Source organism: Rousettus aegyptiacus, unplaced genomic scaffold (genome assembly GCF_014176215.1).
Source record: "Rousettus aegyptiacus isolate mRouAeg1 unplaced genomic scaffold, mRouAeg1.p scaffold_m13_p_12, whole genome shotgun sequence".
NCBI classification, from domain to species: domain Eukaryota; kingdom Metazoa; phylum Chordata; class Mammalia; order Chiroptera; family Pteropodidae; genus Rousettus; species Rousettus aegyptiacus.
Window position 1 is genome coordinate 81,762,598 of NW_023416287.1, and position 26,397 is coordinate 81,788,994.

The 26,397-nt window shown below is 34.6% G+C and overlaps 1 protein-coding gene and 1 pseudogene across 1 annotated transcript; one reads left to right on the forward strand and one right to left on the reverse strand.

The window, feature by feature from the left end:
• Positions 1–25,698, reverse strand: TXNL1 (thioredoxin like 1). The gene is made up of 8 exons (XM_016129176.2): positions 25,400–25,698; positions 20,001–20,097; positions 18,099–18,272; positions 12,886–13,008; positions 11,254–11,323; positions 9,257–9,429; positions 7,464–7,568; positions 1–1,637 (listed from the first exon to the last, which is right to left on the reverse strand). Exons 1-8 carry the CDS (start codon positions 25,495–25,497, stop codon positions 1,608–1,610), a joined length of 870 nt encoding a protein of 289 aa, XP_015984662.1. The 5' UTR covers positions 25,498–25,698; the 3' UTR covers positions 1–1,607.
• LOC118610099 lies at positions 23,642–23,760 on the forward strand (annotated as a pseudogene).
• Positions 25,699–26,397: the final 699 nt, after the last annotated feature.

Genomic DNA, 26,397 nt, shown 5'->3' on the forward strand with positions numbered 1-26,397 from the left:
TAATGTCAACTATGCATTTTATTTGTAAAACTTTCCATAGTGAAACATGTTACAGTCACCTATAAACATTCATTTTTCACTATTTACAATTTGATCATGGAATGCTTGTATAATGCAACCAACTGGGTTACAAAAAAGTCACAAACAATATAAATCTGATGCCCAATCCTTTACAAATATGTAATTACCTTCACTGGGTTTTCAAACTGTCAAGTATAAAATAGGATGAGGTCAGCAATACTTCAGATGAGGCACTTCAACAATTACTCAAAAAGATTAGTAAGTGTATAAAGTGTAAAACAAAACTGAAATTAATCTTATCCTTAATTTCAGACATGATTAATCTGAGATGGTCTATATTAAGAATTGTTATAAACTTTTATTTCTTGCCATTCTGCCTTCACTTGCCCAAGGCAACATAAAAATAAAATACCTAAGATATAAAGACATCACAACAGACCAGTTCATGTGCTTACATACAAAGGAACTAAACATTATCTAACGACACCAGGGTTCCAGAAAGTGACTATTTTAACACAAAAACTTCCGTATAATTTTTTTCATAAACATGTATAAATACACTGGTCTCCCAAAGGCAAAATGGCATCTCGACCATATTCCTAGACAAAAATGCCCTCAAATGTATTAACTGAATCAAAATTGCATTATGCACACCTTTCACTGAATTCTTAAAATAAATTTCAAATTTAAAAAATTAAAAAATTAGACTTACCAATACTTTATGGATTAGTTTGAATAAAACAGGTGTTTTGCCAGCGTTTGGTGAAAGACCTTATAAACATATACATTTGGCCAATTCATTTTCAACCTTAAGAACAAGTTCTCTAAATATTTATATTGCATCTTTTGGTAGTTAACATACTTGATTAAAAGAGATTCACATCACTTCATGAATTCTTAGTTCTGTGCTTTCTCCTGTCAGATTTCAACATGCCTCCAACAGCTGACTCAAACTTTTAGTTTATCCAGAAGGGATTAATATCTGTAGTCCTATAACTAACAATTTGAGGTGAGAACAGTTACATCTCATTAAACTTGTTTTATTTCAGGTAGTTTATAATTTGAGTAATTTCTATAGCCCAGGTACCTAAATGTTGTTTAATAAACATATGTGTTAGTATTCATTTGAACATGGTTAGTTGTTCTAAGTCCATTTATCAAAATCACTTGCTGTGTGTGTGCGTGTGTGCGTGCGCGTGTGTGTGTGTGTGTCTACATGAGGGCACACGTACTCCTTAATTCCCGAAAAGTTTTGCTCCTCTAAGGAGACAAACTGGCTTTCGCTCAATATGCTACCAGACTCTTAAGCCTCTTCTAAAATCGGAAGTTGTCCAAATTTCAAATAAACAGAAAGAGAGATACTTATTTAGAATGACAAAAATTAAGCTTGGCAAAAGTAGTGACTTTTATTTACAATTGCATGTATCAAGATTACAATAGAAACACTAGTGATATCATCTGAACAAAAGCAATGATTTATTGGTAACGGCAATGAATGGAATATTGACAGTCTCTGGCGAGAATCAAGCAATTATCCAGGAGCTGTAGATCTGATTGCAATATGGTCTTCCAGTGTCTTTCGAACTTTAGTGGCTTTCTCCTTTTTTGCCAACTACCTAGAAAAACAAAAATAACTTTATATGTACATCTTATTAACTTAGAAATATATCAGGTATTTTCAAAATATTACTAATTGGCAATCATCTTTAAAACCTGGTGTTAACTTTTATTCCTGCATTTTTTGGCATGCAGTATATTTTCATTGTTGAATCAAACTGTGACTCTCTCCTTCAGCCTCAAGGAATTAAAAAGAACACACATGCAGGCTATTTTTGGTTTCCCACACTGTTTTAAGAAAAAGTAATGCAAATTTTCAAAACAAGGTTGATAGTTTAGGGAGGTTAATAAAAAGCTGATGCTATATGACTGACACATATTTGGCATATTATTTTTTAGGCAATTAGAAATCAAATGTTGATCACAAATAATCTAGAATTAAAAGAGTATGCTAAACTTATATCTTTATGTTCAAGATGACAGTCTAAAGTTCTCTCTCAGTATGCAGACACACAATGAAAACAGATTAAAAATGACTAATTTTGTCATTTCCTTTAAAAAAAAAATCCTGGTTACTACAAATATTAAAAATGTAAAAAAAAAAAATTCTGTTAATAATTAGAAAACTTCTCTATTACAGGATTTTTAAAATACCCTAGTTGCTGTAAATGTGGCAGCATAACAATGTAAAAAAAAAAAAAACTTGGTTTCTACCAAAAGTTCTAGAAAACAAAATCTCTGTAAGAAGGTTCAAAACTATGTTCTAATTGAATAATTTACTTCAAACCTAAAGTTCATCATTAAATAATGTATTCTCATAGCAGAGATGCCTCTACAAAAATCTATGTGCAAGCTATGAAATATATATTTGTATACAAAAATATTTCTATGTACATTGTAAATGTAAATTTCATTATTTTAAATTGATTCTGTTCCTAACAGTAGAATGTGAATCAAGCAAAACTCATAAAGGTCTTCAGTACATTTCTGGTCTAAAATAAAACATAGCTGGGACAATGTCTTTTAAAAGAGATTATAAAAACGCTTCGCACTGAATTCCCATTCACATGATGCTGTAAGTGCTGTTTTCCCCACCTCCGGTAAAACCACTTTCATTACTTTAAAAGAACTCTCTGATCCTAAGGAAACCATGTGTTAGAAAGTCCAAAAAGCCAGAGATGCTAAACAGATAGTCTCAGAAAATTTTATGTGGATGAGAGTAAGAAATTTAGGTTTTAAGAACCAAGAGGAGCCTTCTTAAAAAAGATGGAACTATGTGTATCACAAATGAATTTATGCAGATAAACACTGAAAGCATTATTGATCAATGTATCACTTGGGAACAAGCAAAACACAGAGCTATTAGACTAAGCAAAAGAGAAAAACAATTGATATTAAAAACTAAAATTTTAGCAGATGTGATACAGTGGAAAACACGAATCTGCATACTGTTCACAGGTTGATAGTTCTCAACTTGCCAATGTGTATTCTCTGTAAAAAAGAAGAAATTTAGCATTCCAATATGGATTTTCCACCCCAAATGTAAAGCTCTTTTATTCATTTTGAAGTCTTTATATTAATACCTCAAACAGAAGTCTACATCAAAATTAGGTGTCAAAAATACTTATTCAGTAAAGAGTCCATTGATCTTCTATATTAATATTTTAATCCAGCTTAACATTCAGCCTGTAAGTCCTTCAACTGGACTGTGCTCGCTTGGGGAGGCAGAGGACATACCCACAATTGACCAGCAACTACAACTTAATCAATATATTACACTAGTACTAGCATAAAAGAACTTGATGAAACTGTTCATATTTGATTTCCAAAATGACTCTATAGTTCCTGAAAAATAAAATTCAAACTTCAGATTGGATTAAAACATCATCCAAAAACTAATTAAACCATTTACAACAATGTAAATTTTATTGCAATATTATTTCTCAAAATGTAGTACAAAATTAAATATGAGACAGGAGAAAGTAAAATATAAAGCTGAGGAGCAATACAGTATGGTAATGAAATCAAAGCACCTAGCTGCAAGCCCGACACAAAAACCAAAACAAAATAAAAGGGCGATGGAGAAACAGAACTAGAATGATCTGAAGAAAGAGATGGCTGAGGAAACCTAGCGATAATAAGGCTGATCCGGATGACAGAAGCTGTGGAGATCTGGCACCAGCAGTGATGAGAACATGGGAAGGGTGAGAGAGCAGACAGGCGCGGGCTGCGCAGAGAAGCAAGGAGGGGAGTAGAGTGAGATAGGGTCAATCTTTATATTACTTCATTTAAAAAAATCTTCTGGTTTTAGTTCATTTGAGTTGGATTAAAAAAGCTGAAAAATAAACAGACAGAAATGTTACAAAAATAGCTGATACGGTGAATGGCCAGTTTAGAAAAGTCTCTTTTTATTTCAGTGATAGAAAATCTGCTCTGCTTTTCTCATGCACCTCATTCTCCAATAAGTAGAAGCCCCTTCAATTATGCTCATTTTTACATACTTATATCTTATTACTTTTATATTAAAATAAAGCAATCCATATAAAGAGCATATTTTAGTTAAGAAAACATCAACAGCCATTAGGATAGCAAGCTTTCCATGCTGCAACACAAGAATCCATTTACAAGAGGAAACAGACAACTACGTGTTTTTTATAATATGTGCACCATGCCTATGAGAGCCAAAAACAGACAAGCAGAAGGTGTGTACTAGTCTACCAAATCTTAAAGGTATAACCTTATAAAGTTTTAACAGCATGCAAGGTGGTCTAAGATTTCTACCCACATCCAAGATTCATTAGTGTTACCTTAGCTTCTGTCATCTCAGTGACATAAGGTCAATGACATTTTGAAAACTAAAATTATCTAGGAACAACTCACACATCATAAAAACGAAAACTGAAAATGCTAAATAATTCTATTTTATCATTCATTAAACCATTTTATATAGCTTACTTTACTACACAAAGAGGTATCAAGACTCTTCCTCTGTGTTGATAAAATACATGCCAAATCTATTTTGAAATTTTAAATTCTAATTACTGTGTGTAATCTCTGTAAAATTCAAGCTGACTAAATAAAGAAAAAGAAGTGCCATATTTGACTTGTCCTACGTTTTCATGCCCAAGTTGCTGTTTTCCATTCTACTTGCACTGCCCACTGCTATCTTTTCCTCTGTCCATTTCTACTCCCAAAGTTTAGTTCAAGGCCCTCTTTCTCCATAAAATACCCTCATTCTTTCCCAGCCATTGTTGGGAAGAAGTCAGTATCACTGGGCCGGAGAAGTATGACAAAAGTTTGTGAAGACAGCCTTGAATTAAGCTTTAATTCTGATCAACTTTCCAAATGTCTGTGCATTAACCCTCAAGGACACAAACTTGTTCTAGACAGGGATCAAGACTGTACCTAGCACAGTACTACAGGGACGACAAGCACCATACCACATACATATCTGACCAAACTCATAATTTTAAAAAGGTGATTCTATAAAAGGACCAAACCGGCCAATTTCAGTTATACATAAACTAATTTTATTGCACTTTTTCTACACTGAAGTTCTTAATTTACAAAAATAACTGCAATTAGCTTACTTTTAAAGAATCAACCTAAGGACAATAAATGACACAAACAGAACATATCTCATTCAGAAATTATGAAAATAAAATGTAATATTAACATACAATAAGAAAACCATTCAACCCACGAAAACGTATCAAAGATCATACGGGACAATGAAGTCCAGAGCACTGTGAAGGGCATCCGCTACAGTATTAAACTATTCTTGCAGGGACCACGCAGGGGGTCTCTGACACCCTTTTAGGGAATTTTCAAGCTTACAACTATTTTCAAAATAATACTAAACTATTATTTGCCTTTTTAAATTTCATTGTCTCACAGCGTACAATGGAGTTTTTAAGAGGCTACATAACTTGCGATAGCAAAAAAGTGACTGAATGCAGAAGGAGATATGAAAATGAGAGGATTCTATTAAGCTAGACAGTAAAGAAATGTGTAAAGTATAAAGCAATACTCCTCCTCTAAGTTGCTTTTGTTTTGAAAAACACATACATAATATTATTTGTGTTAACATATGAGTTTATTATTTCTAAATAAATAGTTTTTAAATTTCTCAGTTGCAATTTTTGAAATAGTAACTATTAGGTAAGTATAGCTCACAGAAGCAAAAGCTCTTTTTGGTCCTCAACACTATTTCATAGTGTAAAGTGGTCCTGAGACCAAAAAGTTTGAGAACTATTGCTCTACAGTAATTTTAATAGGGTAAAAAAGCATTTAGTTAAATAGACAATTATCCGAATCAAAATAAACACAAATACAAGCAAGAACAGTCTAACACCTATACTACCCTAAAGGCAGTCCAAAAAAGGTAGTTTGGTAGTTAAAAAAAAAAAAGTAGTCTAGAAGAGGTGGGATGGGGGATGTTAAAATTAAAGAGGTGAAGACAAACTCTTAGATGGACAATTATTAAGTGAATGGCAGGCTGGCAGAAGACAGCAAAATCGAGCACTGGTTAGAGAAAATGGAAATCAAATCCATAAGCTAAGGTGATAAGCAGGAAACTAGAGCTGAATTAATGGTATAAGAAAAACAGGACTTGGAGTAACGGATCTTATGAAAGTATTAAGCTAAAACAAACTATGCAAGGCACAGTTAAAGCTAAATCCAATGGCATGTAATCCAAACAGGCAAAGTAACAAAGCAGTCAGCCAAAATGTTTGTTGCTCACACATTTTCCCAGTACAGCATATTTCATATCATAAAAATGTAGATATTTAATCTTTGCTTCGTCTAACCTGTCATTATACATATGTCAAACATTTAACATGACAGATCTAAGTACATGATTGTCATCCCAAAGCTCTCAAAAGTTAATTATATTGTGAGTCAGGAAAATGACAGATGAAAAATGACCAGCTAAAATATCTACTGTTAAGGTTATCAATTTTGTAAAAACAACAACATCTAAGTTCATCCACTGTTATGCAATTTTATAAATTTTTCTGTCATTTAATTAAAATTAGATCTGTGGATACCATCAAAAAGATAAAGGTTTCAGGATGTTCTACAGCTCCCATCCCCCAAACAGGGGTGTCAAATTGTTAAGCTGGGTGCCTCTTCCTCTAGGCATTGGCAGCCCTACGCAAGCTCTTCCTCTCTATAATCATCTCAAGCTCCAGACTGCCTGCCAGAGGCACACATCAGGAACACGGTGATGTCTCCTGCGCTGCAGCACATTTAATCTGTGTACGGCACCTGAGCTCTGTACTGATAAAGCTCTTGGTGGCAATTCTATGATCTGTGGTTGTATATTTTAAGAGTCACCATAAGGAACCATTCAAGTAGAAGTAATTTCTATGAATGCACAAAATGTTCTCATTCCTAAAGATCCCGTGTACCTTTGAAATTCTTTGCAACCTCAAGATTATGTCCACACAATATGTATAAATATTTTATATACATATTTGCTGAAATGTGTTCTATTTGCACATAGTTTGAAAGTTAACCTCTCAGTGTAAAATTATTTGTCATTTAAAATATTTTCATCAGAAACAATGTAAATCTAAATCTTAATGAAGTTCTTAAAAACTAATAATAATGATTTAAATTATTCCTATTTTTCCTTTACTTCTACTTTCTGAAACCAATCAATCATTTTTACCCTCTTAATTGGATACCATTCATTAAGACGCTATATCAGCAGGACTTATTTTTATTAGAGATTTAAGTTGGATATGTAAAAATACGATTAAAAGTACTGTTCTTTCTAGTTTAACCTTATAAAACTCCATGACATGTGACTTTGCGTTTTAAGAAATTATTTCTTTAAAATTATATTATTATTTCCCCTATCATTTAAACAAACTTACTCGTTTGAAGTCATTCATATTTGTTGCCTGGACTGGAGTACCAATAAAAGTAAAATATGAAATTCTTGTTGTTTCTTCTTCACCTTGATTGGACTGAACAAATATCTACCAAAAAATAATAATTTTTACAGTAATTATTATAATACTTTTTTTCATAAAAATGCTTTAAGTCTAATTGATTGCCTTAGATTACTAATAAAAATACCTTCTATTCTTCGTAAGGATCATTTATGTTACATTTAGACTAGTACTTCCACAGGACTATTACCTCCACTGTTTGCCTGCTATTCTCACTTCTCCGGGGATGTCGTGGCAAGACACCTACATATACAAATGCCTGATGACTGAGTGTGATGGTGTGGAGGAGCCATAATTAAATTCTTTACTGAGAATGTTGAAAGAATATGCAATTCATGATTCGATGGACTGTTGAAATTTTATAAAAATTATAGTGCTTCACTGAGGAAAATTTTCAGTTATATTCTTTCTGCTCGTCATTCATTCTATTTCCTGGACTAGACGAAAAAATAGTATTGGAAATCATTTCCTAAATCCATACTATGCCCTGCATATTTTTTCAAACTCAACTGACTGTTTATATCCTTTTCCAGAATATTGGATTTTTTTTTAATTTGCTCCATATTTTAAACACAATACTCTAGATGCTATCTACTTAGGAATATTGCCTCTCTTGATTTGAGTAACACACTTCTTTCATTTTAAGATGGCATTCATCAGTCAGTTTTTGTTGTTTGTACAGGCAACCAAGGATTCATCTCAAACTGAGCTGATCAATTAAAAACTCCAAGTCTCTAATTAGACTATTAAACCAGTGCTCCATTTAGTTGTACTCTTCTTTTAATCTAAGCACAACAGTTCATATTTACTGCTTTTAAAATTCATATACTTAGTTTGATTAGACTTTCTGATCAAAACTGTCATTTCAATTTCAATTTCATTACCAAGAAAGTGATACACATGCTTTCTGTCTCTTAACTAAAATTCTGATTGAGACAGGACACAGTATGTAAGACTTGAACCTATCACAAAATAACTATGGCCGTGATTCTTGATAATAGAGAAGATTATATCAGGATATCTGGATTGAAAGAGCTTTTCCAATAAACAAATTGCCTTTCTCTCATCACTAAATAAAGCAAAAGGTGTTATTATGAACACATGCTATACAGCATTCTTCTAATTTACAAAAACTAGACTCATTCCATTAAAATAAAAAATCACATTAGTTTGGTATGACTTGTTCTCAGTGACTCTATGCTGGTTCCTACTTCTTTTTCCAGGTATTCTCTTAGTCTGTTCTAACCCTCCTGTCCCCTCCTCCTCTGAAGGATGGGGCTGGGGGTGGAGAGCATGTGCTGGGTTGCAGCACCAAAATGCACAAAAGCTGATACTAAGACTGTGACCACTATATTACTAAAAACTATATTCTAGAAAAGTACATTGAATTTTACAAATCACTCATCACCAGGTATGAATAATAAAACTCGAATCAGTTTAAGTAAAAATGTTCTCGAATAAAAATTTAGTAACAGTTGCCAAACATATATAAAATAAGTAAACTGACAATACCACAAATTTTTAAAAATCAACTCTCCTTCCCCTTTAGGACATCTAGATAAATTACAAAGATTTAATTAGATCGTTATACATTTTTACTCATTTCAAACCAAGTAAACATATATCTACTTTAAAGGATCATTTAGAATCACTAAGGAGAGCATGAATTGTTACCCATGAACCCATTAAATGTATGTTCATGAAATACTACTTACAGTTACACTGTTAACATTCTGAAACTTAACGTAACGAAGTGGGACAATGCCATCCTCTTTAATATCATCCTCTGTCAGTTCCAGAGCCTGAGTTGGTTCACTTCTTTCTGCTTCTTCAAAATCCATAGATCGGGGTAGATTGATAAAAATTTTTACGTATTTAGGACCCTGACCTATAAAATGGCAGAATAAAATAAAAAGCTAAAAACCAAGTATGTAATATTTTCTTCCCTTTATCATTACATCCGCATCATAGAAACAGGCACAAATACACACATATGCACATACCTATACGTATCTTCAGAAATTCTAAAAAGTCTGATTTTTTCATAGTTGTTCTCCCCACCCCCATGCCTTGCTCCAAGGGCATTTACTGGAATATTCTTGGCCTGCTAGCACAATTGTCTAAGAATACTAGATAAAACACATACATTATGTGTGCGCACACACATATACACACACAAATCTTGCCCTCAACACAAAAGACATACTATGATAAATATGCTACTAGTGAGGTATATGGAAGATAGCAATGAAGTCTGACCGTATATGCAGATTAACAAATTTCATAAAGAAATAAAATGAGTTGGGTCCTGCAACTGCCAACAACGGGTACATTTTATTTTTTAGAGGAAAGCATCATCAATAACACCATCTAGCCAAAAGGAAATTAATTACACAAATTGCCAAATTTCATTTTAGGAATTAAGATGTATTCAGTGCTAAGATGACATTTACAGAGTGTTTTAATCCCTTTAACTTCAGAGTACAATCTAAGACTTATGTTTTATTGCTGATTAAAGAATCCAAAATATTTACATTGCTAAAATTGCTTAATTTCTACAGCATTTGCTTTTATAAATACTTGTATTTTCAGAATAGACTTCCACTAATGAAAATTCATTAATACATGAAAATTTAATTACCATTATATTATAGCTTACTGAAATGTGGATGATAGAATGCTAGCTAGACTACTTTTGCTGTATTTTTTTTGTAAAGGTAACATTATCTTAATATTTTCCAAAATGTTAGTGGAACAATATAAGCATCTCATCTACAAGCATCCATGTATATAAAGCCATATGAACTATTACTTGCAGTACTGTTTAATAAAAAGACATAATGTATCTATTTCTGATTTGTATTATTTTTCTCTTAAGAGCTATGGACTAGGTCCTTTGTAACCTATTTTTAATGAACTAATGCAATTTGAAATAAAAACTGATAGCAACCAGGGTGAAAAAATCATGAAAATTTAGAATAATAAATGAGAAAGGAATGCTATCTAATAAATAGGATGCTGGCTGTTTCTACCAACTTATTAAAGAAAAGAACCCTGCACACACACCCCCCCCAAAAATTCTAGTCCCTATTCCCCCCAATTCCGTCTGCCCACTTCCCCTACCAGCGAAGGAAGAAGAGGAGGGAGATGGGTGATGGGCTGGCCGAGGGAGGGCCGCAGCCTACCCCCACACCCCAACCCTCAGCAACAAAACACCCTCGACAAAAACAGAAAAAAGAAAAGGTGATAGTGGTGAAAATGGAAAAGTCTTTATATAATAAAAAGGAAAATACCAAGTCTGTACAATCTTGTTTAAAGGATCATGATATGTATAAACATAAAAACTATTATAGGGCACAAATAGGAAGATCTAGAGCCTTAGTTTTATCATCTGTAACAGGAGTTTGAAATATATATCTCCCAGTTTTGATCCTAAAAAATGGCTGCTTTGAATCTAGAGTTTACAGTTGGAAACTGGAAGAAAAGGTTCAGCCATTTTCAGATTAAGATGGAACTTAAATTCTAAAATAAAAAACTTTAGAGATAAATCTCACATTATATGACCATTCATGTCCTTGCTTTGTTCTAAAAACAATTTCACTCTTTCCACATACGAAGAATATTTACTTCTATTTAATAAAAAGTTTTAGGTATGTGCTAACAGGTCTACAGAGCAGAAAGTTAGTTTGAAGAAAAACTGTCCATTACTCACCATTATCTGGCCCTTGAAATTTCATTGAATAAAGCTTAACAGGTTGATTGAATGCCACAGTAATTAGCAGCTAAAAAAAAAAAATAATGGTTTCATAGTAAAAGGGCTCTTAAACACTTTGAATACATACACACAACAGTTAAGCAAAATTAATTAATTGAAAGGCAGAAAAAATTTAATTCATCTAACAAAACCATTGCAATACGTAAAATCAGTAAGTTGAAAGTGACTTGAGTAGACTGACATTTGAGATATATAATCATCTAGTATTCATAAGGGAATGACAACAAAGTTAATGGAATAAATTAACTAAAATTATGCATAAGAACCTAAGTTCTTGTGACCTATAAACTGGCATGCAATTTGCTTTCCAAAAATTCAAACAAAATTTCCAAATAAAACTAAAATCTGGAGGCAATGCACAATGCCTTCAAATAGACTCTATTTGATCCAAAACCATGAAGAGGATTCTTACAACTCTACAGTCACCTCCAAACCTCCATCCTTCACTTATCTGACTGAATTTGGAAGGCCACATAAGGAAACCAAGGTACAAAACATTGTTGCAATGCCTATCTCTCAGAAACTGATTCATTCGCTTAATCTTCTTTCCAGCCGAAATTGTGCTTCTACCCCGGGAGCAAAATTTCCCCAGCAAGAGATTTCAGGGAAGCTGTAGCAGTCCTGCTGATATGCATCATCGAATTATATTCAGAGCAACATTTACAAGAAACACAAAGTGAACAATACTCAAAGCTATACAGTAAGGTACCTCTGTTTGGAGCAAAGAAAAATGAGGTTTCAATTTCTGGTTTCATGATCGTTGTGGTCTGTTTGCCTAAGAAAATACCTAGACTATTTCCTTTGGTTATATAAGTACTTTTTATACTTGGTCTATAACAGTGTATATAAGCATGACATGTTTAGGGACCTGAATCACAGGTGAATCGGAGATGAGAGAGAAAAGCTAGAAACATCAAATAAGAATATGATACCTTCTTTCTGAAGCCAGTAAGATCATTTAACTATTCTATGAAAGAAGCATGATCAGATTTATATTTCAGAAAATAGCTTTTGTGAACAGGTAGAAGAGAAACTAGAATGGGGACAAAGCAGAGTCAGTGGGATAGTAAAGGAAATTAAGGAAAATAGTCATGAAATAGGGCTCGATCGAGGCAGTACTACACTATTTACTCTGTGACAACAATGCAAGGGAGTGCAATACTGGTTTACATCTGAGAGTGAAGACTCCACACACGGGGAGCACTCATCTAATCAGTAGTCTCTATTTCTCAGGGATGAACTCATCTGAGTGGATAAAAAGTATGAAAGCCAGATGAAGAATGAACAAAAGGACTTAAAGAGTGGTAAAGGTTCGACTTAGCAGTGGGGCCGATCCAAGAGTTCTGTGATTCTCCCCAGTGCACCTGGCAGGCCACACAGAAGAGGAAACGAGTGGGGTCAGTCTGCATGGTCAAAGGACAGGGGTCAAAGAAAATGAAAGTTATAAAATGGAAAAGAAGAATTGGTCATCTGGGAAGGAGAGACATAAAATCATGAGATGGAAACATGATAAAGAAACAATAGCAGGCATAAATATTGATAATCTACAAGCCTTAAGCATTCAATTACCTGCTCATCACAATCAGATTCCAAGAAGGTCATGTCTTTTCGCAAACAGTTGTCAAATCCATGCTCATCACTTTCATTAAGACATTCACAGCCAGCTTTATTAATAAAAGGCATTAAATCCATCTAAAAATAAAATAACATCAAGACTGTAAGCAAAACATTTGGATTTGGCATAAAAATCTTAAATATGTGATTCTCTCTAGATTAAGCAATTTTAAAGAAAATGTCTATCTCTTTTAAAATAGCCACTAAAACTTTAATAATGATTTTTTTCATGGGAATTTGTGACCGAGATCTACCACTAATTATTAAAGCCAAATCTAGGCTTAGCCCACTTGAAAGGTATCAGAAAGCAAGTCTTTAATACTAAGATTATAAAATTGGGATTTATATGTTTTTAATAATGGTATCTGACAGCACAAAATATGCAAATTAAAATTTCTGTAAGATCCAAAAGAAGTCTACCACCCTCTTCTAGTGGCCACGGTGGACTCTTTAAACCTGTGTCCACGAAGAACTTAAAGATGAACAGCAAGTAAGAATTTAACATTTGACTATGGAAATTTCAAACATACATAGAACACAGTGAACTCTTTATCTCCACCTCTCAGCTACAATATTCATCATTCATGGCTACCCTTACTTCTTTACACCTCAACCAGTCCCTAATCATTTCCTTGATTACTTTTGAGTAAATCTTGGACGTTTGTTCAATTCATTCATAAACAACATTTCAGTGCATATTTTTATGAATTCACTTTAAAAATCCTCATCAAAACTAAAACAAAATCCTTCGATAACATCAAATATCAGTGTTCAAATTTCCTCAATTATCTCGCAAATGTCTTACAGTTAAATTGTTAGAATAAGGATCCAAAAAAAGTACAAAAACTATATTTGGTTAATATGTCCCTTAAATCTTTTAATCTACAGTCACTTAGCCTACAGATTTCTTATATTCTGGATTTTGCTAACTGCTTCCCTGTGGTATCCTTTAACGCCCTCCTGCATGTGTGTTGACCAAGAGTTCCATACTCCCAACTCCACGTCAAAGAGCTGTGGTGGCAGCGGCCACCTCGCCTTGTTTCTGCTTTGGTGGGGATGCCGCTGGTGTTTCCCCATTAAGATTTCAATGAACGCTTCATAAGAAATGGATATTAAATTATGTTAAATGCCTTGTCTGCATATTAGAAAAACATGATTTTTCTCTCCTGGATTCTTGGATTTTTGTTTACTAGTATATTTTTTTTAAGTGTTTACAGTAATATTCCTAACTAGAAATGGTCAGTAGCTTTCTTTTTTGGTGCAAACTCTGTCATATTCTAAGATCAATGCCATATGTACTTCAAAAAGAAAAGTAAAAGTTTTATCTCTTTTTCTGTGGTTGTAAGTAGTTGCAGTAACACTAAGCAACCTGAACTTTAAGATCTGGTAGAATTCCCCTGTAATGTCATCTTGGCATTTATGAAAGAGCTCTTTTATGATTTTCTTTAATGTCTCTATGGTGATTGGTCTATTTAAATGTTCTGCTTCTAGTAGAGTTGATTTAGATAAAGTGCATTTTTCTAGAAAAGCATCCATTTCATCTACTAGAAACAAGGACAATTTTCAAAGTTTGCCAAGTATTATAGGTTATCAGTTCTGCACGTTTACCTTTCTATCACAAAAAGCATCATATTTTTTATCTAGAGATACTAATGCATGTATATATAGCTCTGAAAACTAAAAGAAACTCTTATATGATAATTATCAACATAGTAATAATTCATTAAATAGACTAATTATTCATGTAGTAGCCTAAATGTTTTCAAAGCAAAAATATTATTTTGCTTTACATTAAATATATTAGTTAGAATAACATATTCAAAAATGGGGGGTGGGAAAAAAGGAGCACCATAGAGCAAAGTTCTACCATTGGAGAATCATGCTGAATTTCATGAATATTTGCCTTCAAAGGGTAGTTTTGACAAAATCTTTTAAATGCTTATGTCTTTCATCCTACAGAGGTGCACCTTCAATACCATATATTGGATTAAGGTCCCAAGCATAAAGACAACACTGTAGTCATTCTTCTAATACATTAATAATGAAAATAAACTAAGTGAATTATTTAAAAGTTTTTAGATTTATTTATTGTGCATGGGGCAGACAAACAAGTATCACATCCAAACAGCTGCATTAAAGTGCTTTGTGTACCTGGCACAAATTGGTGTTATTTTGTAGATTTCACATATTCTCACAATATATAATGGGAAATAAATATCACTACCCATGTGTGTAACAACCTGCCAATAACAAGGAAAAAATCATGAGAAAACAATCGGACAAATTCAGATAGTGGGAGCGCCTATCAGACAGATGGTTTAGACCTGTGCTGTACAATAAGAAAGCCATTAGCTACATGTGGCAATTTAAATTAATTAAAAGTAGATAAAATTAAAAATTCAGTTTGTCTGTTGTACTAGTTATATAAGAAATGCTGAATGGCCACTTTGCCTAGTGGCTACTATATTAGATTGGTGCTGGTTAAATCTTTCAAAAAAAGCAATCATGAAAGAAAAAAAAAAAGGCAGATGAGAAGTTTCTAAACTAAAGAACATTAAAAGAGAATTGACAACTTAAATGCAATGCATAATCCTTAATTTGATCCTAGATGAGGGAAAAATTGCTCTAAAGTATACTTTGGAGATAATTAAGGAAATGTGAATGCAGGCTGTATGTACACTGGAGATACTGTATGAATGTTAAATTCATTAGGAGTGATAATGGTATCATGCCTATATAGGAGGATGTTCTGTCTTAGGAGCTATATGCTGAAATATCTAGAAAAAGTAGGTATCAAGATAGAGCAAAAAATAGCAAAATATTCACAACTGATGAACACAGGTGAAGAATATGTGTTTGTATTACTACTGTTTTATTTTTTTATAATGTTTTACCTTTTTTTGTAGAGAGAAAAAATCCAACACAAGACATATGGGAAGTTACAAAAACTTTTCATGCTTCAAGATTTTGGTTAAAGATCTACTTACTACATCGGTTGGGGTCATTCAATGTCTGATCTGATTTGTGATAATTGATGATAAATTTGTAGACAAAAACTCGATTCTGAGGTCAGAACACTAGAATATACTAGCAAGCCTCAAGATTCAGAACAAACAGAAATTCAATTCCAGACTGCCTTGCATGCCAACTTCTGGAGATCTGATTTAGATGGCATGAGGGGAGCTATTTGAAGCTATACTATGTACTTTGGCAAATATGGGAAAAATTTCCCCAACTTCAATATACATTTTCAGAAACGAAGTCATTATATGCAGAAAAATACTCTTACTTCTGTAAAAGGATCTATTATGATTCTTAATCTTTTGAGTATCGTACATACACCTTTTGCAACATCTCAAACCTCCCTAAAAAAGATATTTATCTTACTCTGGCTCCACTCACATCAGGAGTTTAAAGCAATAGCATGTATAAAATCAATAACTGCATATAGCCTCTTAATATTAAAACACAATGACTGAAAACTGTTATGCCAAGAAATCCAAAATTTTATTTTAAAACCGTCAATATATTTTTGAACTGCTTATATTTAAATCTACTTAAGACACAGGTATTCATTCAGTGATTCTTATTCCCATTAAGTGTCTACTTGTGTTGTGAGAGCAATGACATTTCCTGGGGACACAGTTTTAAATATCTGATGATTCTGTTAAGATCTAAATAGCTCAAAACTTTTAATTTTTTAACACCTGATGGAAAAAAATGAAAATGTTTTAATATTAATGTTATAATATTCACATGAAAACTAATTTTTTTTATTTCTTAAAACTTTATTTTTCCTGCTTCTTTCCCAACCTGCGGCCAAAATGCCAATGTGTAAAGAAGTGTCCCTGTGGCTAAGCAGCGACCCTGTCGTGCACATAAGATGTTTTCATGAAAACACCCTTAGTAATAAAGGGGAGAAAATACAAAGATGTGAAAACAACACTTCAGGGGCCAAGTGATTTCTAATATTTTCTAAAAGGTGTCATAGGTTCTGACTTACACAACATGTTCATACTTCCTAACTAGATGTTTAATTTTAAATTATTATTTAAGTTCTATTTTAAATAAATGTTAACTGTACTTTCCTAACTAAAAATAGTGCCAGGACCATATGTTAAAGGCACTTTTTGAAAACACAAACCCTCCCACCCCCACACGCACAGAGACTCCTCCCATATTACCTGACTATACATTCTCCTTACTCAGCATGAACATAAGGGACTTAGAGAAAGGACTTGTAGCCTCATGACTGAGATCAACTGTAATGTATTCGATACACGTGCTTTCATATATTAACTTTAATTTTTTTAAACCATTTTTCAATCTGCCAATACAAAAACTTTATAACAAGTTAAGAAGTATCTATTTTGTTATGCAGGATTTACCGATTTGCGTAAACAAATCAGCTACCATGAAATGCTACTCCTGAATTTTATTTTTTTCCCGAATAACTCTCAAATATAAAAACTACTGCATTTTAACTATTCCTATTTGTTTAAAAAAAAACTTTCAAGTTCTTAAGTCTTAAGTTATTATTTAGAATAACTTACTCTTAAAACTCAGGAAAACACACCCAACACTGAAGCTACGTTCGTTTCTAACAGAATAACTAGCACATTTCTTTACTTTTGGGGGCAACGCATATTTTAAAAAGTCTTAAAATGGGTATTAAAGTAGTTCAGAAAGCGGACTTTTAAGAAAGCAACAAAAAATATTAGCAGGAGAAATTCAGGAAAATAGTTTAGAATAGGGGTTTAAGGTTATAATACACACACACACACACACACAAAATAGTCAACCAGTGAATTTACTTTTAAAGTCATTTGAAAGTACTCTTAACTAGTAAAAGATAAGACATGTTGGGGGCTTGGAGAATGGGGTGAAGGATTAAAGCGGCATAAATTAGTAGTTAATAGCTGGCACAGGGAATGCAGTCAGCATTAATACGATGGCTAAGTGGAGGGGTAGGGAAGGGAGGGAGCAATTGGGGGAATCATTTTATGAATAATATAGATTTCTAACCAATGTACTTGATACTTGAAACTAATTTAAATAAATAAATTTATTTTAAAAAAAGGTAAAACATAAAAACACAGTTAATTTCACTTTAACCACGTAATGGCAACTGGAAGATACATCATGATTTCACTTTTAAGTCTACATACATAGCCTTTTGGAATATCTGTGTCCTCATTGCTTCCAGGGTCATTCTCTAAGTGCTGCTTGATTTTTTCTTCTAATCCCACAGCATCTGCTCCTTGATATTGATCAATTCTCACTTTGTTTCGAAAAAACAAAAATGTAGGTGTTGCTGATATATTGTTGGTAGCAGCTGTTCCCTAGAATTGGCAAGTTAGACAGCGTTATGAATTAAAACTAATCTTAAACCACTCTGAATACCCATTCTACATCTCAATGGAAGTTAAATATCACAAGTATGAACTAAAACATATAATTTATTCCTAATTATTATTTAAGAAAAAGCAGGCCTATTCCCTAAACTACATTACCCACTGGGGCATAACCATATTATATGAGCGTTACATACATAATGAAAAATAGTCCTGTATTTTTTATGTTTTAGTGTTAAGTACTTCATTCAGTAGAACAATTAGCTTCCAATACAGAAACTGTGCTTTACAACACAGCTCTCTCAAAAGTACATTCTGTTTCGCAAATGGGTACTAAACACAAACCAGTGGTAATGGCAAAAAGTGCACATCTGAAAAACAGCTGCCCATGTGTCCATGAAAAGGAAGTACTGTCCTTTAAATTACAATCCTCACCCAATTCAACTCTTACAGAAATGACTTCTGATCTCCCCTCAAACACACTGCAACAGCTATCTTTTTAAATTCTGTTCCAACTCCACAATATTATAAGACTAACCACTGAAAGAAAATTAGCTAATAACCACTGATTTATGGTTTAAACTTTTCATGAAAAACATAAATAGTAAAATAAACATGTCACCTTACATATTCAATTACTATGAAGAGGTACCAGGGTATTGTTTAAAGGAAAAAGCAAATTTACATAAAGATGTCTTCTCTAAGTCTCATTAAAAAAAAAAAGAAGAACTTTAAGAATAGTGCTGTGAGCTATATCTGTAATTTTAAATTTTCTAGTATCCATGATAAAAAAGTAAAAAGAAACAAGTGAAATACATGGCGATGGCACTTACACATCAGAGACAGTGAATACTTAAAATAAAGGCCAGCATTGCAATCCAGTAGCATGTAGTATAAATACTGAACAATGAATGTATAACGTAGAGTTTATACCAAACAAATCCCCAAATCACTAACTACAAACTATACAACATTCTAAATTTTTTTTCACACTCAGAAATGTAACAAAGACAAAGCCCTCACCAAAAAAAAAAAAAAAAAGAAAAGAAAAAGAAAAAGAAAAAGAAAAAAGTAGCTACGGCACTGTTTTTTAGTCTGAGCTAAAGGCAATATTTTTCATGTTGGAAGGAGCCTTCCAAATATTTTTTCCAACAAAACTCTCCCAAGGTTCTACATATGAAAATGCAGAACTGTCATGTAGCCATTCCAACTAAGTATCAAAGCAATCTACCTACAACATATGGCTCAATCAAAAGTAACCAACATTTTAAAGTTTCTGCTGAGTACACAGCTTTGGAGCAAAGATTACAAAACAATCAATTAAAATCAAACTATAACCAAGAATTATCTCCCATGGCTTTCTATCAGCCAATGCCTCTGTAGTAGAAGATATAATTCTAGATTTTCAAGAAAAAAAATAAACTAAGAAATGTAAAACACAGAACAGCCAGGTGACCTATTATTTTAACGACATAATATTAGTTTTATATCAGAAGGCTATTAATATAAACAAACCCAGAAGCAATTAATAATTGGGCTATCTTTCTTAACTAATGTAGCCATAATGGCATTCGTAATAATCATATCTACATAACATTTTTCTATCTCCAAAGGAATAAGTACTATGCACATAAAGAGATAAATGAAGAAAGATATTTATGTTGAAATTAAAACTGATTTGTAAATTTCTTTTAAGAAAGGACTTCATTCCCTTACCTGACACTGATGTACATCTACTTCCAAGAAAACTGCCTGTGGATACTTATTACTCATAGTACTGAATGCTGGGGCAATCCTTAAACATGGTCCGCACCTGTGAGAGAGGTAAAAGATGCTTAACAAAATAACACTAAAGATTGTACTAATTTACGCTCTAAAGAACTTGTCTTTTAAAACATAAAATAAAATTAAGCAAACTCTGATCATCCTGGCTTTAGACTTTCTAGTCTTCTCCTCTGGACTATTTAGATATACTTATATCAATGCCACATTGTCTTAATGACTATAAATTTGTGTTAGATATAAATCTTGAAGTCTAATAGTATTAAGTCTTTCAGCTTTGTTCAGTGAGAGAAATTAAAGATCTAAAAAAATGGAGGAATATACTATGCTTATGAATTGGAAAACTCAATATTGTCCAGATGTCAATTCTTCTCAATTTGGCCTTCAGAGTCAATGTAAAATTCCAGCAAGTTTTCTTAGAGAAATGAACAAATATAAATTCTAAAATTTAGAGGGAAACACCAAGGATAACTCTAGCCATTTCGAGGTACAAAACTGAGAAAATTACATTATCAGACATAAGAATTATCACAAAGCTTTATAAATTAAGAGCGTACAGTACTGGTACAAGGATAAACAAACTGGCCAACGTAAAAAAAAATAGAGTACAAAAACTGACCCATCCCATACACAGCAAGTAACATGATTTATGAAAAAGCTGAGACAACAGCACCGTAGGGAAAGGATGTTTTTTCCGATAAACAGCACTGAGTCAATGAGATAGGCACATGGGAAAAAACTTTTCATCTTGACCCCTACCTCACACCATACGCAAAAACCAATTTAGATGGATTATAGATCTAAATGTGAAAAGTAAAACATTAAAGGTTTTAGGAAAAAAGAGGATACTTTCAAAACCTTGGAGTAAGCAAAGATTTCTTAAAACAAAAAACAATGAAAAAAAGGAAAAGAAATTACATATTGGAACATACTTGATAAACTAGAAAATATTACCATTAAGACTTTTGTCACAATATCACTTTGAGGGTGAAAAGACAACTTAGAGACTGGTAAAAAAAAAAAAAAATCTGTAAAACATATCAAACAAGGAACTTAACCTCTATTACGTAAAGAACTCCTACAAATCAATAAGAACAAGACTGACACATAAAAGAATGGATAAACTCCTGAACTGGTAGTTGACAAATGAGGTTATCCAAACAGTCAATAAATGTGAAAAAATGTCCTACTTCATTAGTCATTAAAGAAACCAGAGAAATGCAAATTAAAACCATACCCACCGAAAAAGCCAAAACAAAAAATAATGAAGTATGGTGAAGAATGTGTAGTGACTGAACTGTCCGTGACAGTGCAAACGGGCATAACCACTTCAGGGGAGAAGAAAAACTAGCAGTCTCTGCTAAAGCAAAATTTATTCCAACCTACGCTCACTTCTGGGGTATATAAACAACAGGAATGTCTATATACATTTGCCTTAGGACATTCGAAAAAGAGCTAGGCGTTCATGTTTAACTTTCTTAAAATAAACCCAAAAGGGAGCCTGCCTGTGTGGCCAAGAGCTTTACATCTCCCTGCTAAAGGTTCTATTTCCACTCCTGCTCTTCACTACCCAGGAGAAACAATATGAACGAACCTATGAACCAAAACATCTTCCATATTATACTGACATCATTGCTCTATTTACCAATCATGTATGAGCTAATTGGTGTTAAACAGTTCTTGCAGCTAAACAGACTGTATAAAATAATGGCTACCTTGCATATAACTGTTTCTTTTCAAAATTTAACCATACCCAGATGCTTTAACTTTAGTTAGCTATCATAGTTTGGAACTTTAGTTGAAAGTCGAAGTCATAGAACCCAGAAGCACAAATATATATAGTAGTATACTTTCATGTTATGATAATTCAAATGAATTGATTAGGTATTTTAAGTAAAATGTTTTACCTTGCTTATCATAAGCATTTAAGGGTAAACTTAAACTTCCATTATTGGCTGAGCTAATAAACATGTTACTTGATTGCTCTATATAATTTAAGAGATGATTCTTCAAGGACATTTCCCATCTCTAAAAATATTATACCCCAAGTATACCTGAATTTCAGAATTGTACTTTTTTCTCTTGCAAAGACCTTGATTCTCAGCGCCTACATAATACAAAATCATAAGACCTTTGAATTTGCTGCAAAAGACATCACAGCCCATCTAATTCAGATGTTTAATAAAGAATGCTATTTCCGTCTCCTGAACCTTTTTTTGACAGAAAGCTTATTTAAATCCAACGTGTAAAATGAATGTGTAGGATTGAGTTATGCTTTTTTGAGTGAAAGAGAATACAACGGACTATCCTCTAGCTATCTGCAATAAAAAACCAAACTCACAAAACTAAAACTTTAAAATTGACCTAACCTAACACGATTATTTAATTTAATAAGTGAGAACTAAAGACCGGAAAAATTAAATGACCTTCCAAGATCAGACATTCTAGTTAATGGTAGGCCCACAACCACAACAGTTAATTCCTAAATCCAATCCAAGATCAGCTTTCTCTGAAAGCACCACTTTAAGTTTTTAACAAGTAAGATTTTTGTTTACAGTCATAATATAAATTCTATTTCATGAACTTGCTGTACTTCCATATTTGCTATAGTAGTCAGTGCTCTCCACCTTGAGCAGTTAACAGGTATGAACACATTCAGCTAATAAATGAGTAAGAAAAATAAATGTGCTTTCTGAAGACATGTTTTAGAAGTTTATCTTATCTGCAGGGTATAACTTCAAAATAGATAATTTCTAGATGTATATTACTAATGGTAAATCATAATTATTAATGGTACAATCATAACTGGTCCTATTAATAACAAAAGTTAGCATTCACCGAGCATTCACAATGTTATGCAACTTAAAAAACCCAACTCTTACTGCTATTCCCTAAAGCCCTCAACAGTGGCCTACAGTGCTTTTTTCTGTTATTTCTAAATTAACTGCCAAAATTAAAACTATTTATATGCTCCTGAGAGGAATCCAGTCAGATTACATACTGAATGACACCATTTTTATAAAGTTCAAATCCAAGTGGAATGAACTAATCCATACTGTTAAGTTTCAAGAGTGAAGAGTAGCCTGCAGGAGGTTGGGGGTGGGAGATGATTCCGGAGTGCTGGTGTTGGTTAAACAGGTGTAACCATTTTGATAACTTATCAAACCGCAGTTAAATATTTCTGCACATTTTTGTATGCATGCCACACCTCAATAAAAATGTTTAGTTAAAAAATTCTCTGCATGATCTCTAAGACCTCACTATGCCCCTAGTGGTTGTATAGCTATCCACCTCACTCACTAATGTCATCTGCCCGTCCCTATGGACTGCTGGGCCGGCTAATTCTGTAATATACTAAGCTATCTTTGGTCCACAGCAATTTTGTGATATGTAATGCAATATACATATAATGCATTATTCTGACAACCTACTATTAGTACTAGAACTCAACATACTAATACACACCTGACATTCTTCTTGGACAGTAATAACAACACCTAACCAACTACAAAGTAAAACCTGCTGTAAGGGGGAAAAAAAGTGTTATCACTGAAGGACAAAAGTATAGATGCGCCATTTCCGGCCATGCCACCCTGAACAAGCCCAATCCTATCTGATCTTGGAAGCTAAGCAGGGTCGGGCCTGGTTAGTACTTGGATGGGAGACCACTTAGGAAGACCAGGTGCTGTAGGTGTAAAAAATAAAAAATAAGGGATTGTAAGCTGACAAGGTCCTTGCAATCTGTGAGGTCAACCAAGGGTTGCCTCACCTAAAAAATATATATACATATATATGTGTGTGTACATATATGTATATATGTGTGTGTGCATGTATATATGTGTATATATATAGAGAGAGAGCGTGCGCGCAATGTTCCAACTGGAATTAGGAAGTTAATTAAAAATGAAATTCATTGTTAAAATCGTCTCTTCCATTTTCCAACTTTGGCCTAGGTATTTAACAAATGTTACAAGTATTCCCCTATATTAAGAAAATAGACATTACAAGAGTGCTAAATCTGAGAATTTTGATATGTCTCTATATATGAAATCTTTTTCAATTTAGTAAATGTTAAAATCCGCATATCAAATGGATACCCCATTCCACCATACAAAATTCAATGCACTACCCATTTTCAATTCTGTGTAACAGACTGGTTCAAAAGTAAATCCTAACTTGTTTTCACCTCTACCTGCATCTCTCCATCCCTTAAACCTATTTAACCCTAATGCCACCACTTATGTACTAAACATTTATTTAATCATGTTCAATAGACATGAATCACTTTTGCTCTGGGATCTGAAATACTGCCTTATGTTTACATAGTTGGACAAAACACGTTACAGAAACAATGATACCTGCAGTATATTTCTCCAAGTTATTCTAAACGTGAATAACGCCAGGAAGTCAAGGTTTATCAAGATACCCAATCTCACTAGGAACTGACATGCACAAAGGGAGGCCAGTAAATATCACACTCGCTGAAACCTTGGTTCTGAATGCCTAGTCCCAACATGTCACTCACACAGGTACACTGCATCCCCAATGTGTAAGATCCACCAGCCCTGCAACCGATATATCACACTGAGATTTACCAAAGCCAGTTAACAAGTTTTCGAGATCCTCTTAAATCGTCGGGTAAAAAATGGAGTCTATTTGGTCAAACCTATACATTTGGATATCTGTCTACCAGTACTATATACACCTACTATAATTTTTGTGAACACACGAAATCGCCTGTTACAAAGTTACTGACCAAACGAACAACGAAAACGTTAAGAGAGTTAGAAAGTATCCTGACCCAATGTTAACATAATTTAAAATGCATTGGCCACGCTTTAGGATTAAGCGTGAATTAGTAGGATAGCCTATTCTGAATCTTCCAAAGGCTTTACAGAACTGCAGGTGAAGAGTAACAATGTTCGGTAAATTAAGACTTCAGGGTTTCTAAAATGCAAGTGACAGCTGGCTCCCCGGAAAGAAGGGGACTGACGCAGGCAGGTGCAGCTGTGGGAGACTCCCAAAGACCAGAAAGAATAGAGGCAGGCCGCCCCCAAGAGCAGGGCTCGTCCAAGGATTCAAAATGGGCGGGCGGGTATATCTTGGGCAGGAAAACGCAGACGTTAGGGCCTCCGTGCCCGCCAGAGACTCCCCTGTGCACAAATAGAGGCTGAGACCCAAGAGCTGAGGCCTAACTGGGCAGCGGCCTGCGGTGCGGCCAGCGCCGGACATTCCGGAGCCGGAGCAGACCGCGAGGGAGTCGCGACCGGAAAAGAGAGAAAGGCAAGCACCGACGGGCAGAAGGGGCCCACATGGCTCTGGCCAGGCCTCACCCTCGCATGGTAAACTTGACCACGGCGAGTCTGGAGCCCGCGCCGCTCAGCTCCGGCTGGAAATCCGGGTCGCTCCCGACTGGCTTCACTCCCACCATTCTCAGAGAGCCCGGAAGGGCAGCCGCGACGCCACCGGCCTCGAAGCTGAAAGAGAAGACCGGGAGAGGATGGGGGAAGGGTCTGGAAGGCCGAGGCCTGAACGGAGGCGGTAGCGATCGCGGAGGCTTCTTCCCGGGGCGCTCAGTGCCGAGTCACGCCAGGGAGCGGAAAGGCCGAGGGGGCGGGGACGGGAGGGGGGAGGGGAGAGGCGCGGGAGGGGGCGGTGTGAGGCTCCCAGCAGCCACCGCGCGCTGGGCCGCCTGCGCATGCGCACCTTTGCGTCATTTCCGCGCAGTCCGTTTTGGCTCCCTCCGCCCAATCCTGAAACGCGAACCGTGGTCCCACGGTCGACTGAGGAGCCTCGCGCCAGCGGAGCGGCGCAGGCGCAAACGAGTAGCGGTCACACTCAGGTGCGAGTGCGACTCAAATGTTCGTGTATTCCTCCGCCGTTGTGAGATACGGGGCTTTTACCTAGGAGTTTCATCGGGTGGGAAGTGAAAAGAGAACCCTTGTTTCTCCAGGGTTCGTGGCTATTGCCGCAGGTTTTAAGGTCCCTTCGGAAGTACTTTGAGGACGATCTTGTCGCATATTCAGGACAAGTCACAGCACTAGACAACATAGACTTTGGGAACAATTATTTACCCATCTCATAGTACATGGGCACTCTCTGTGCAGTCATCCAGAAAATATGCACGTCTTTAACGCTCTTTTAAATTAGGCTAGATGACAGAATGATTTGTTTTGGGATGCAGCTGGAGAGATGAAACTGCAGAGGAAGGTCGAAGTCAGATCATGAACAGCTAAGAAATTCATATTTTAAAATGAAGGCAATGGAGTAATCACTGCAGGGCAATTTTGTGATTACAAGTGTCTTTAGAAAATGCCCTAAGGTATCAGTG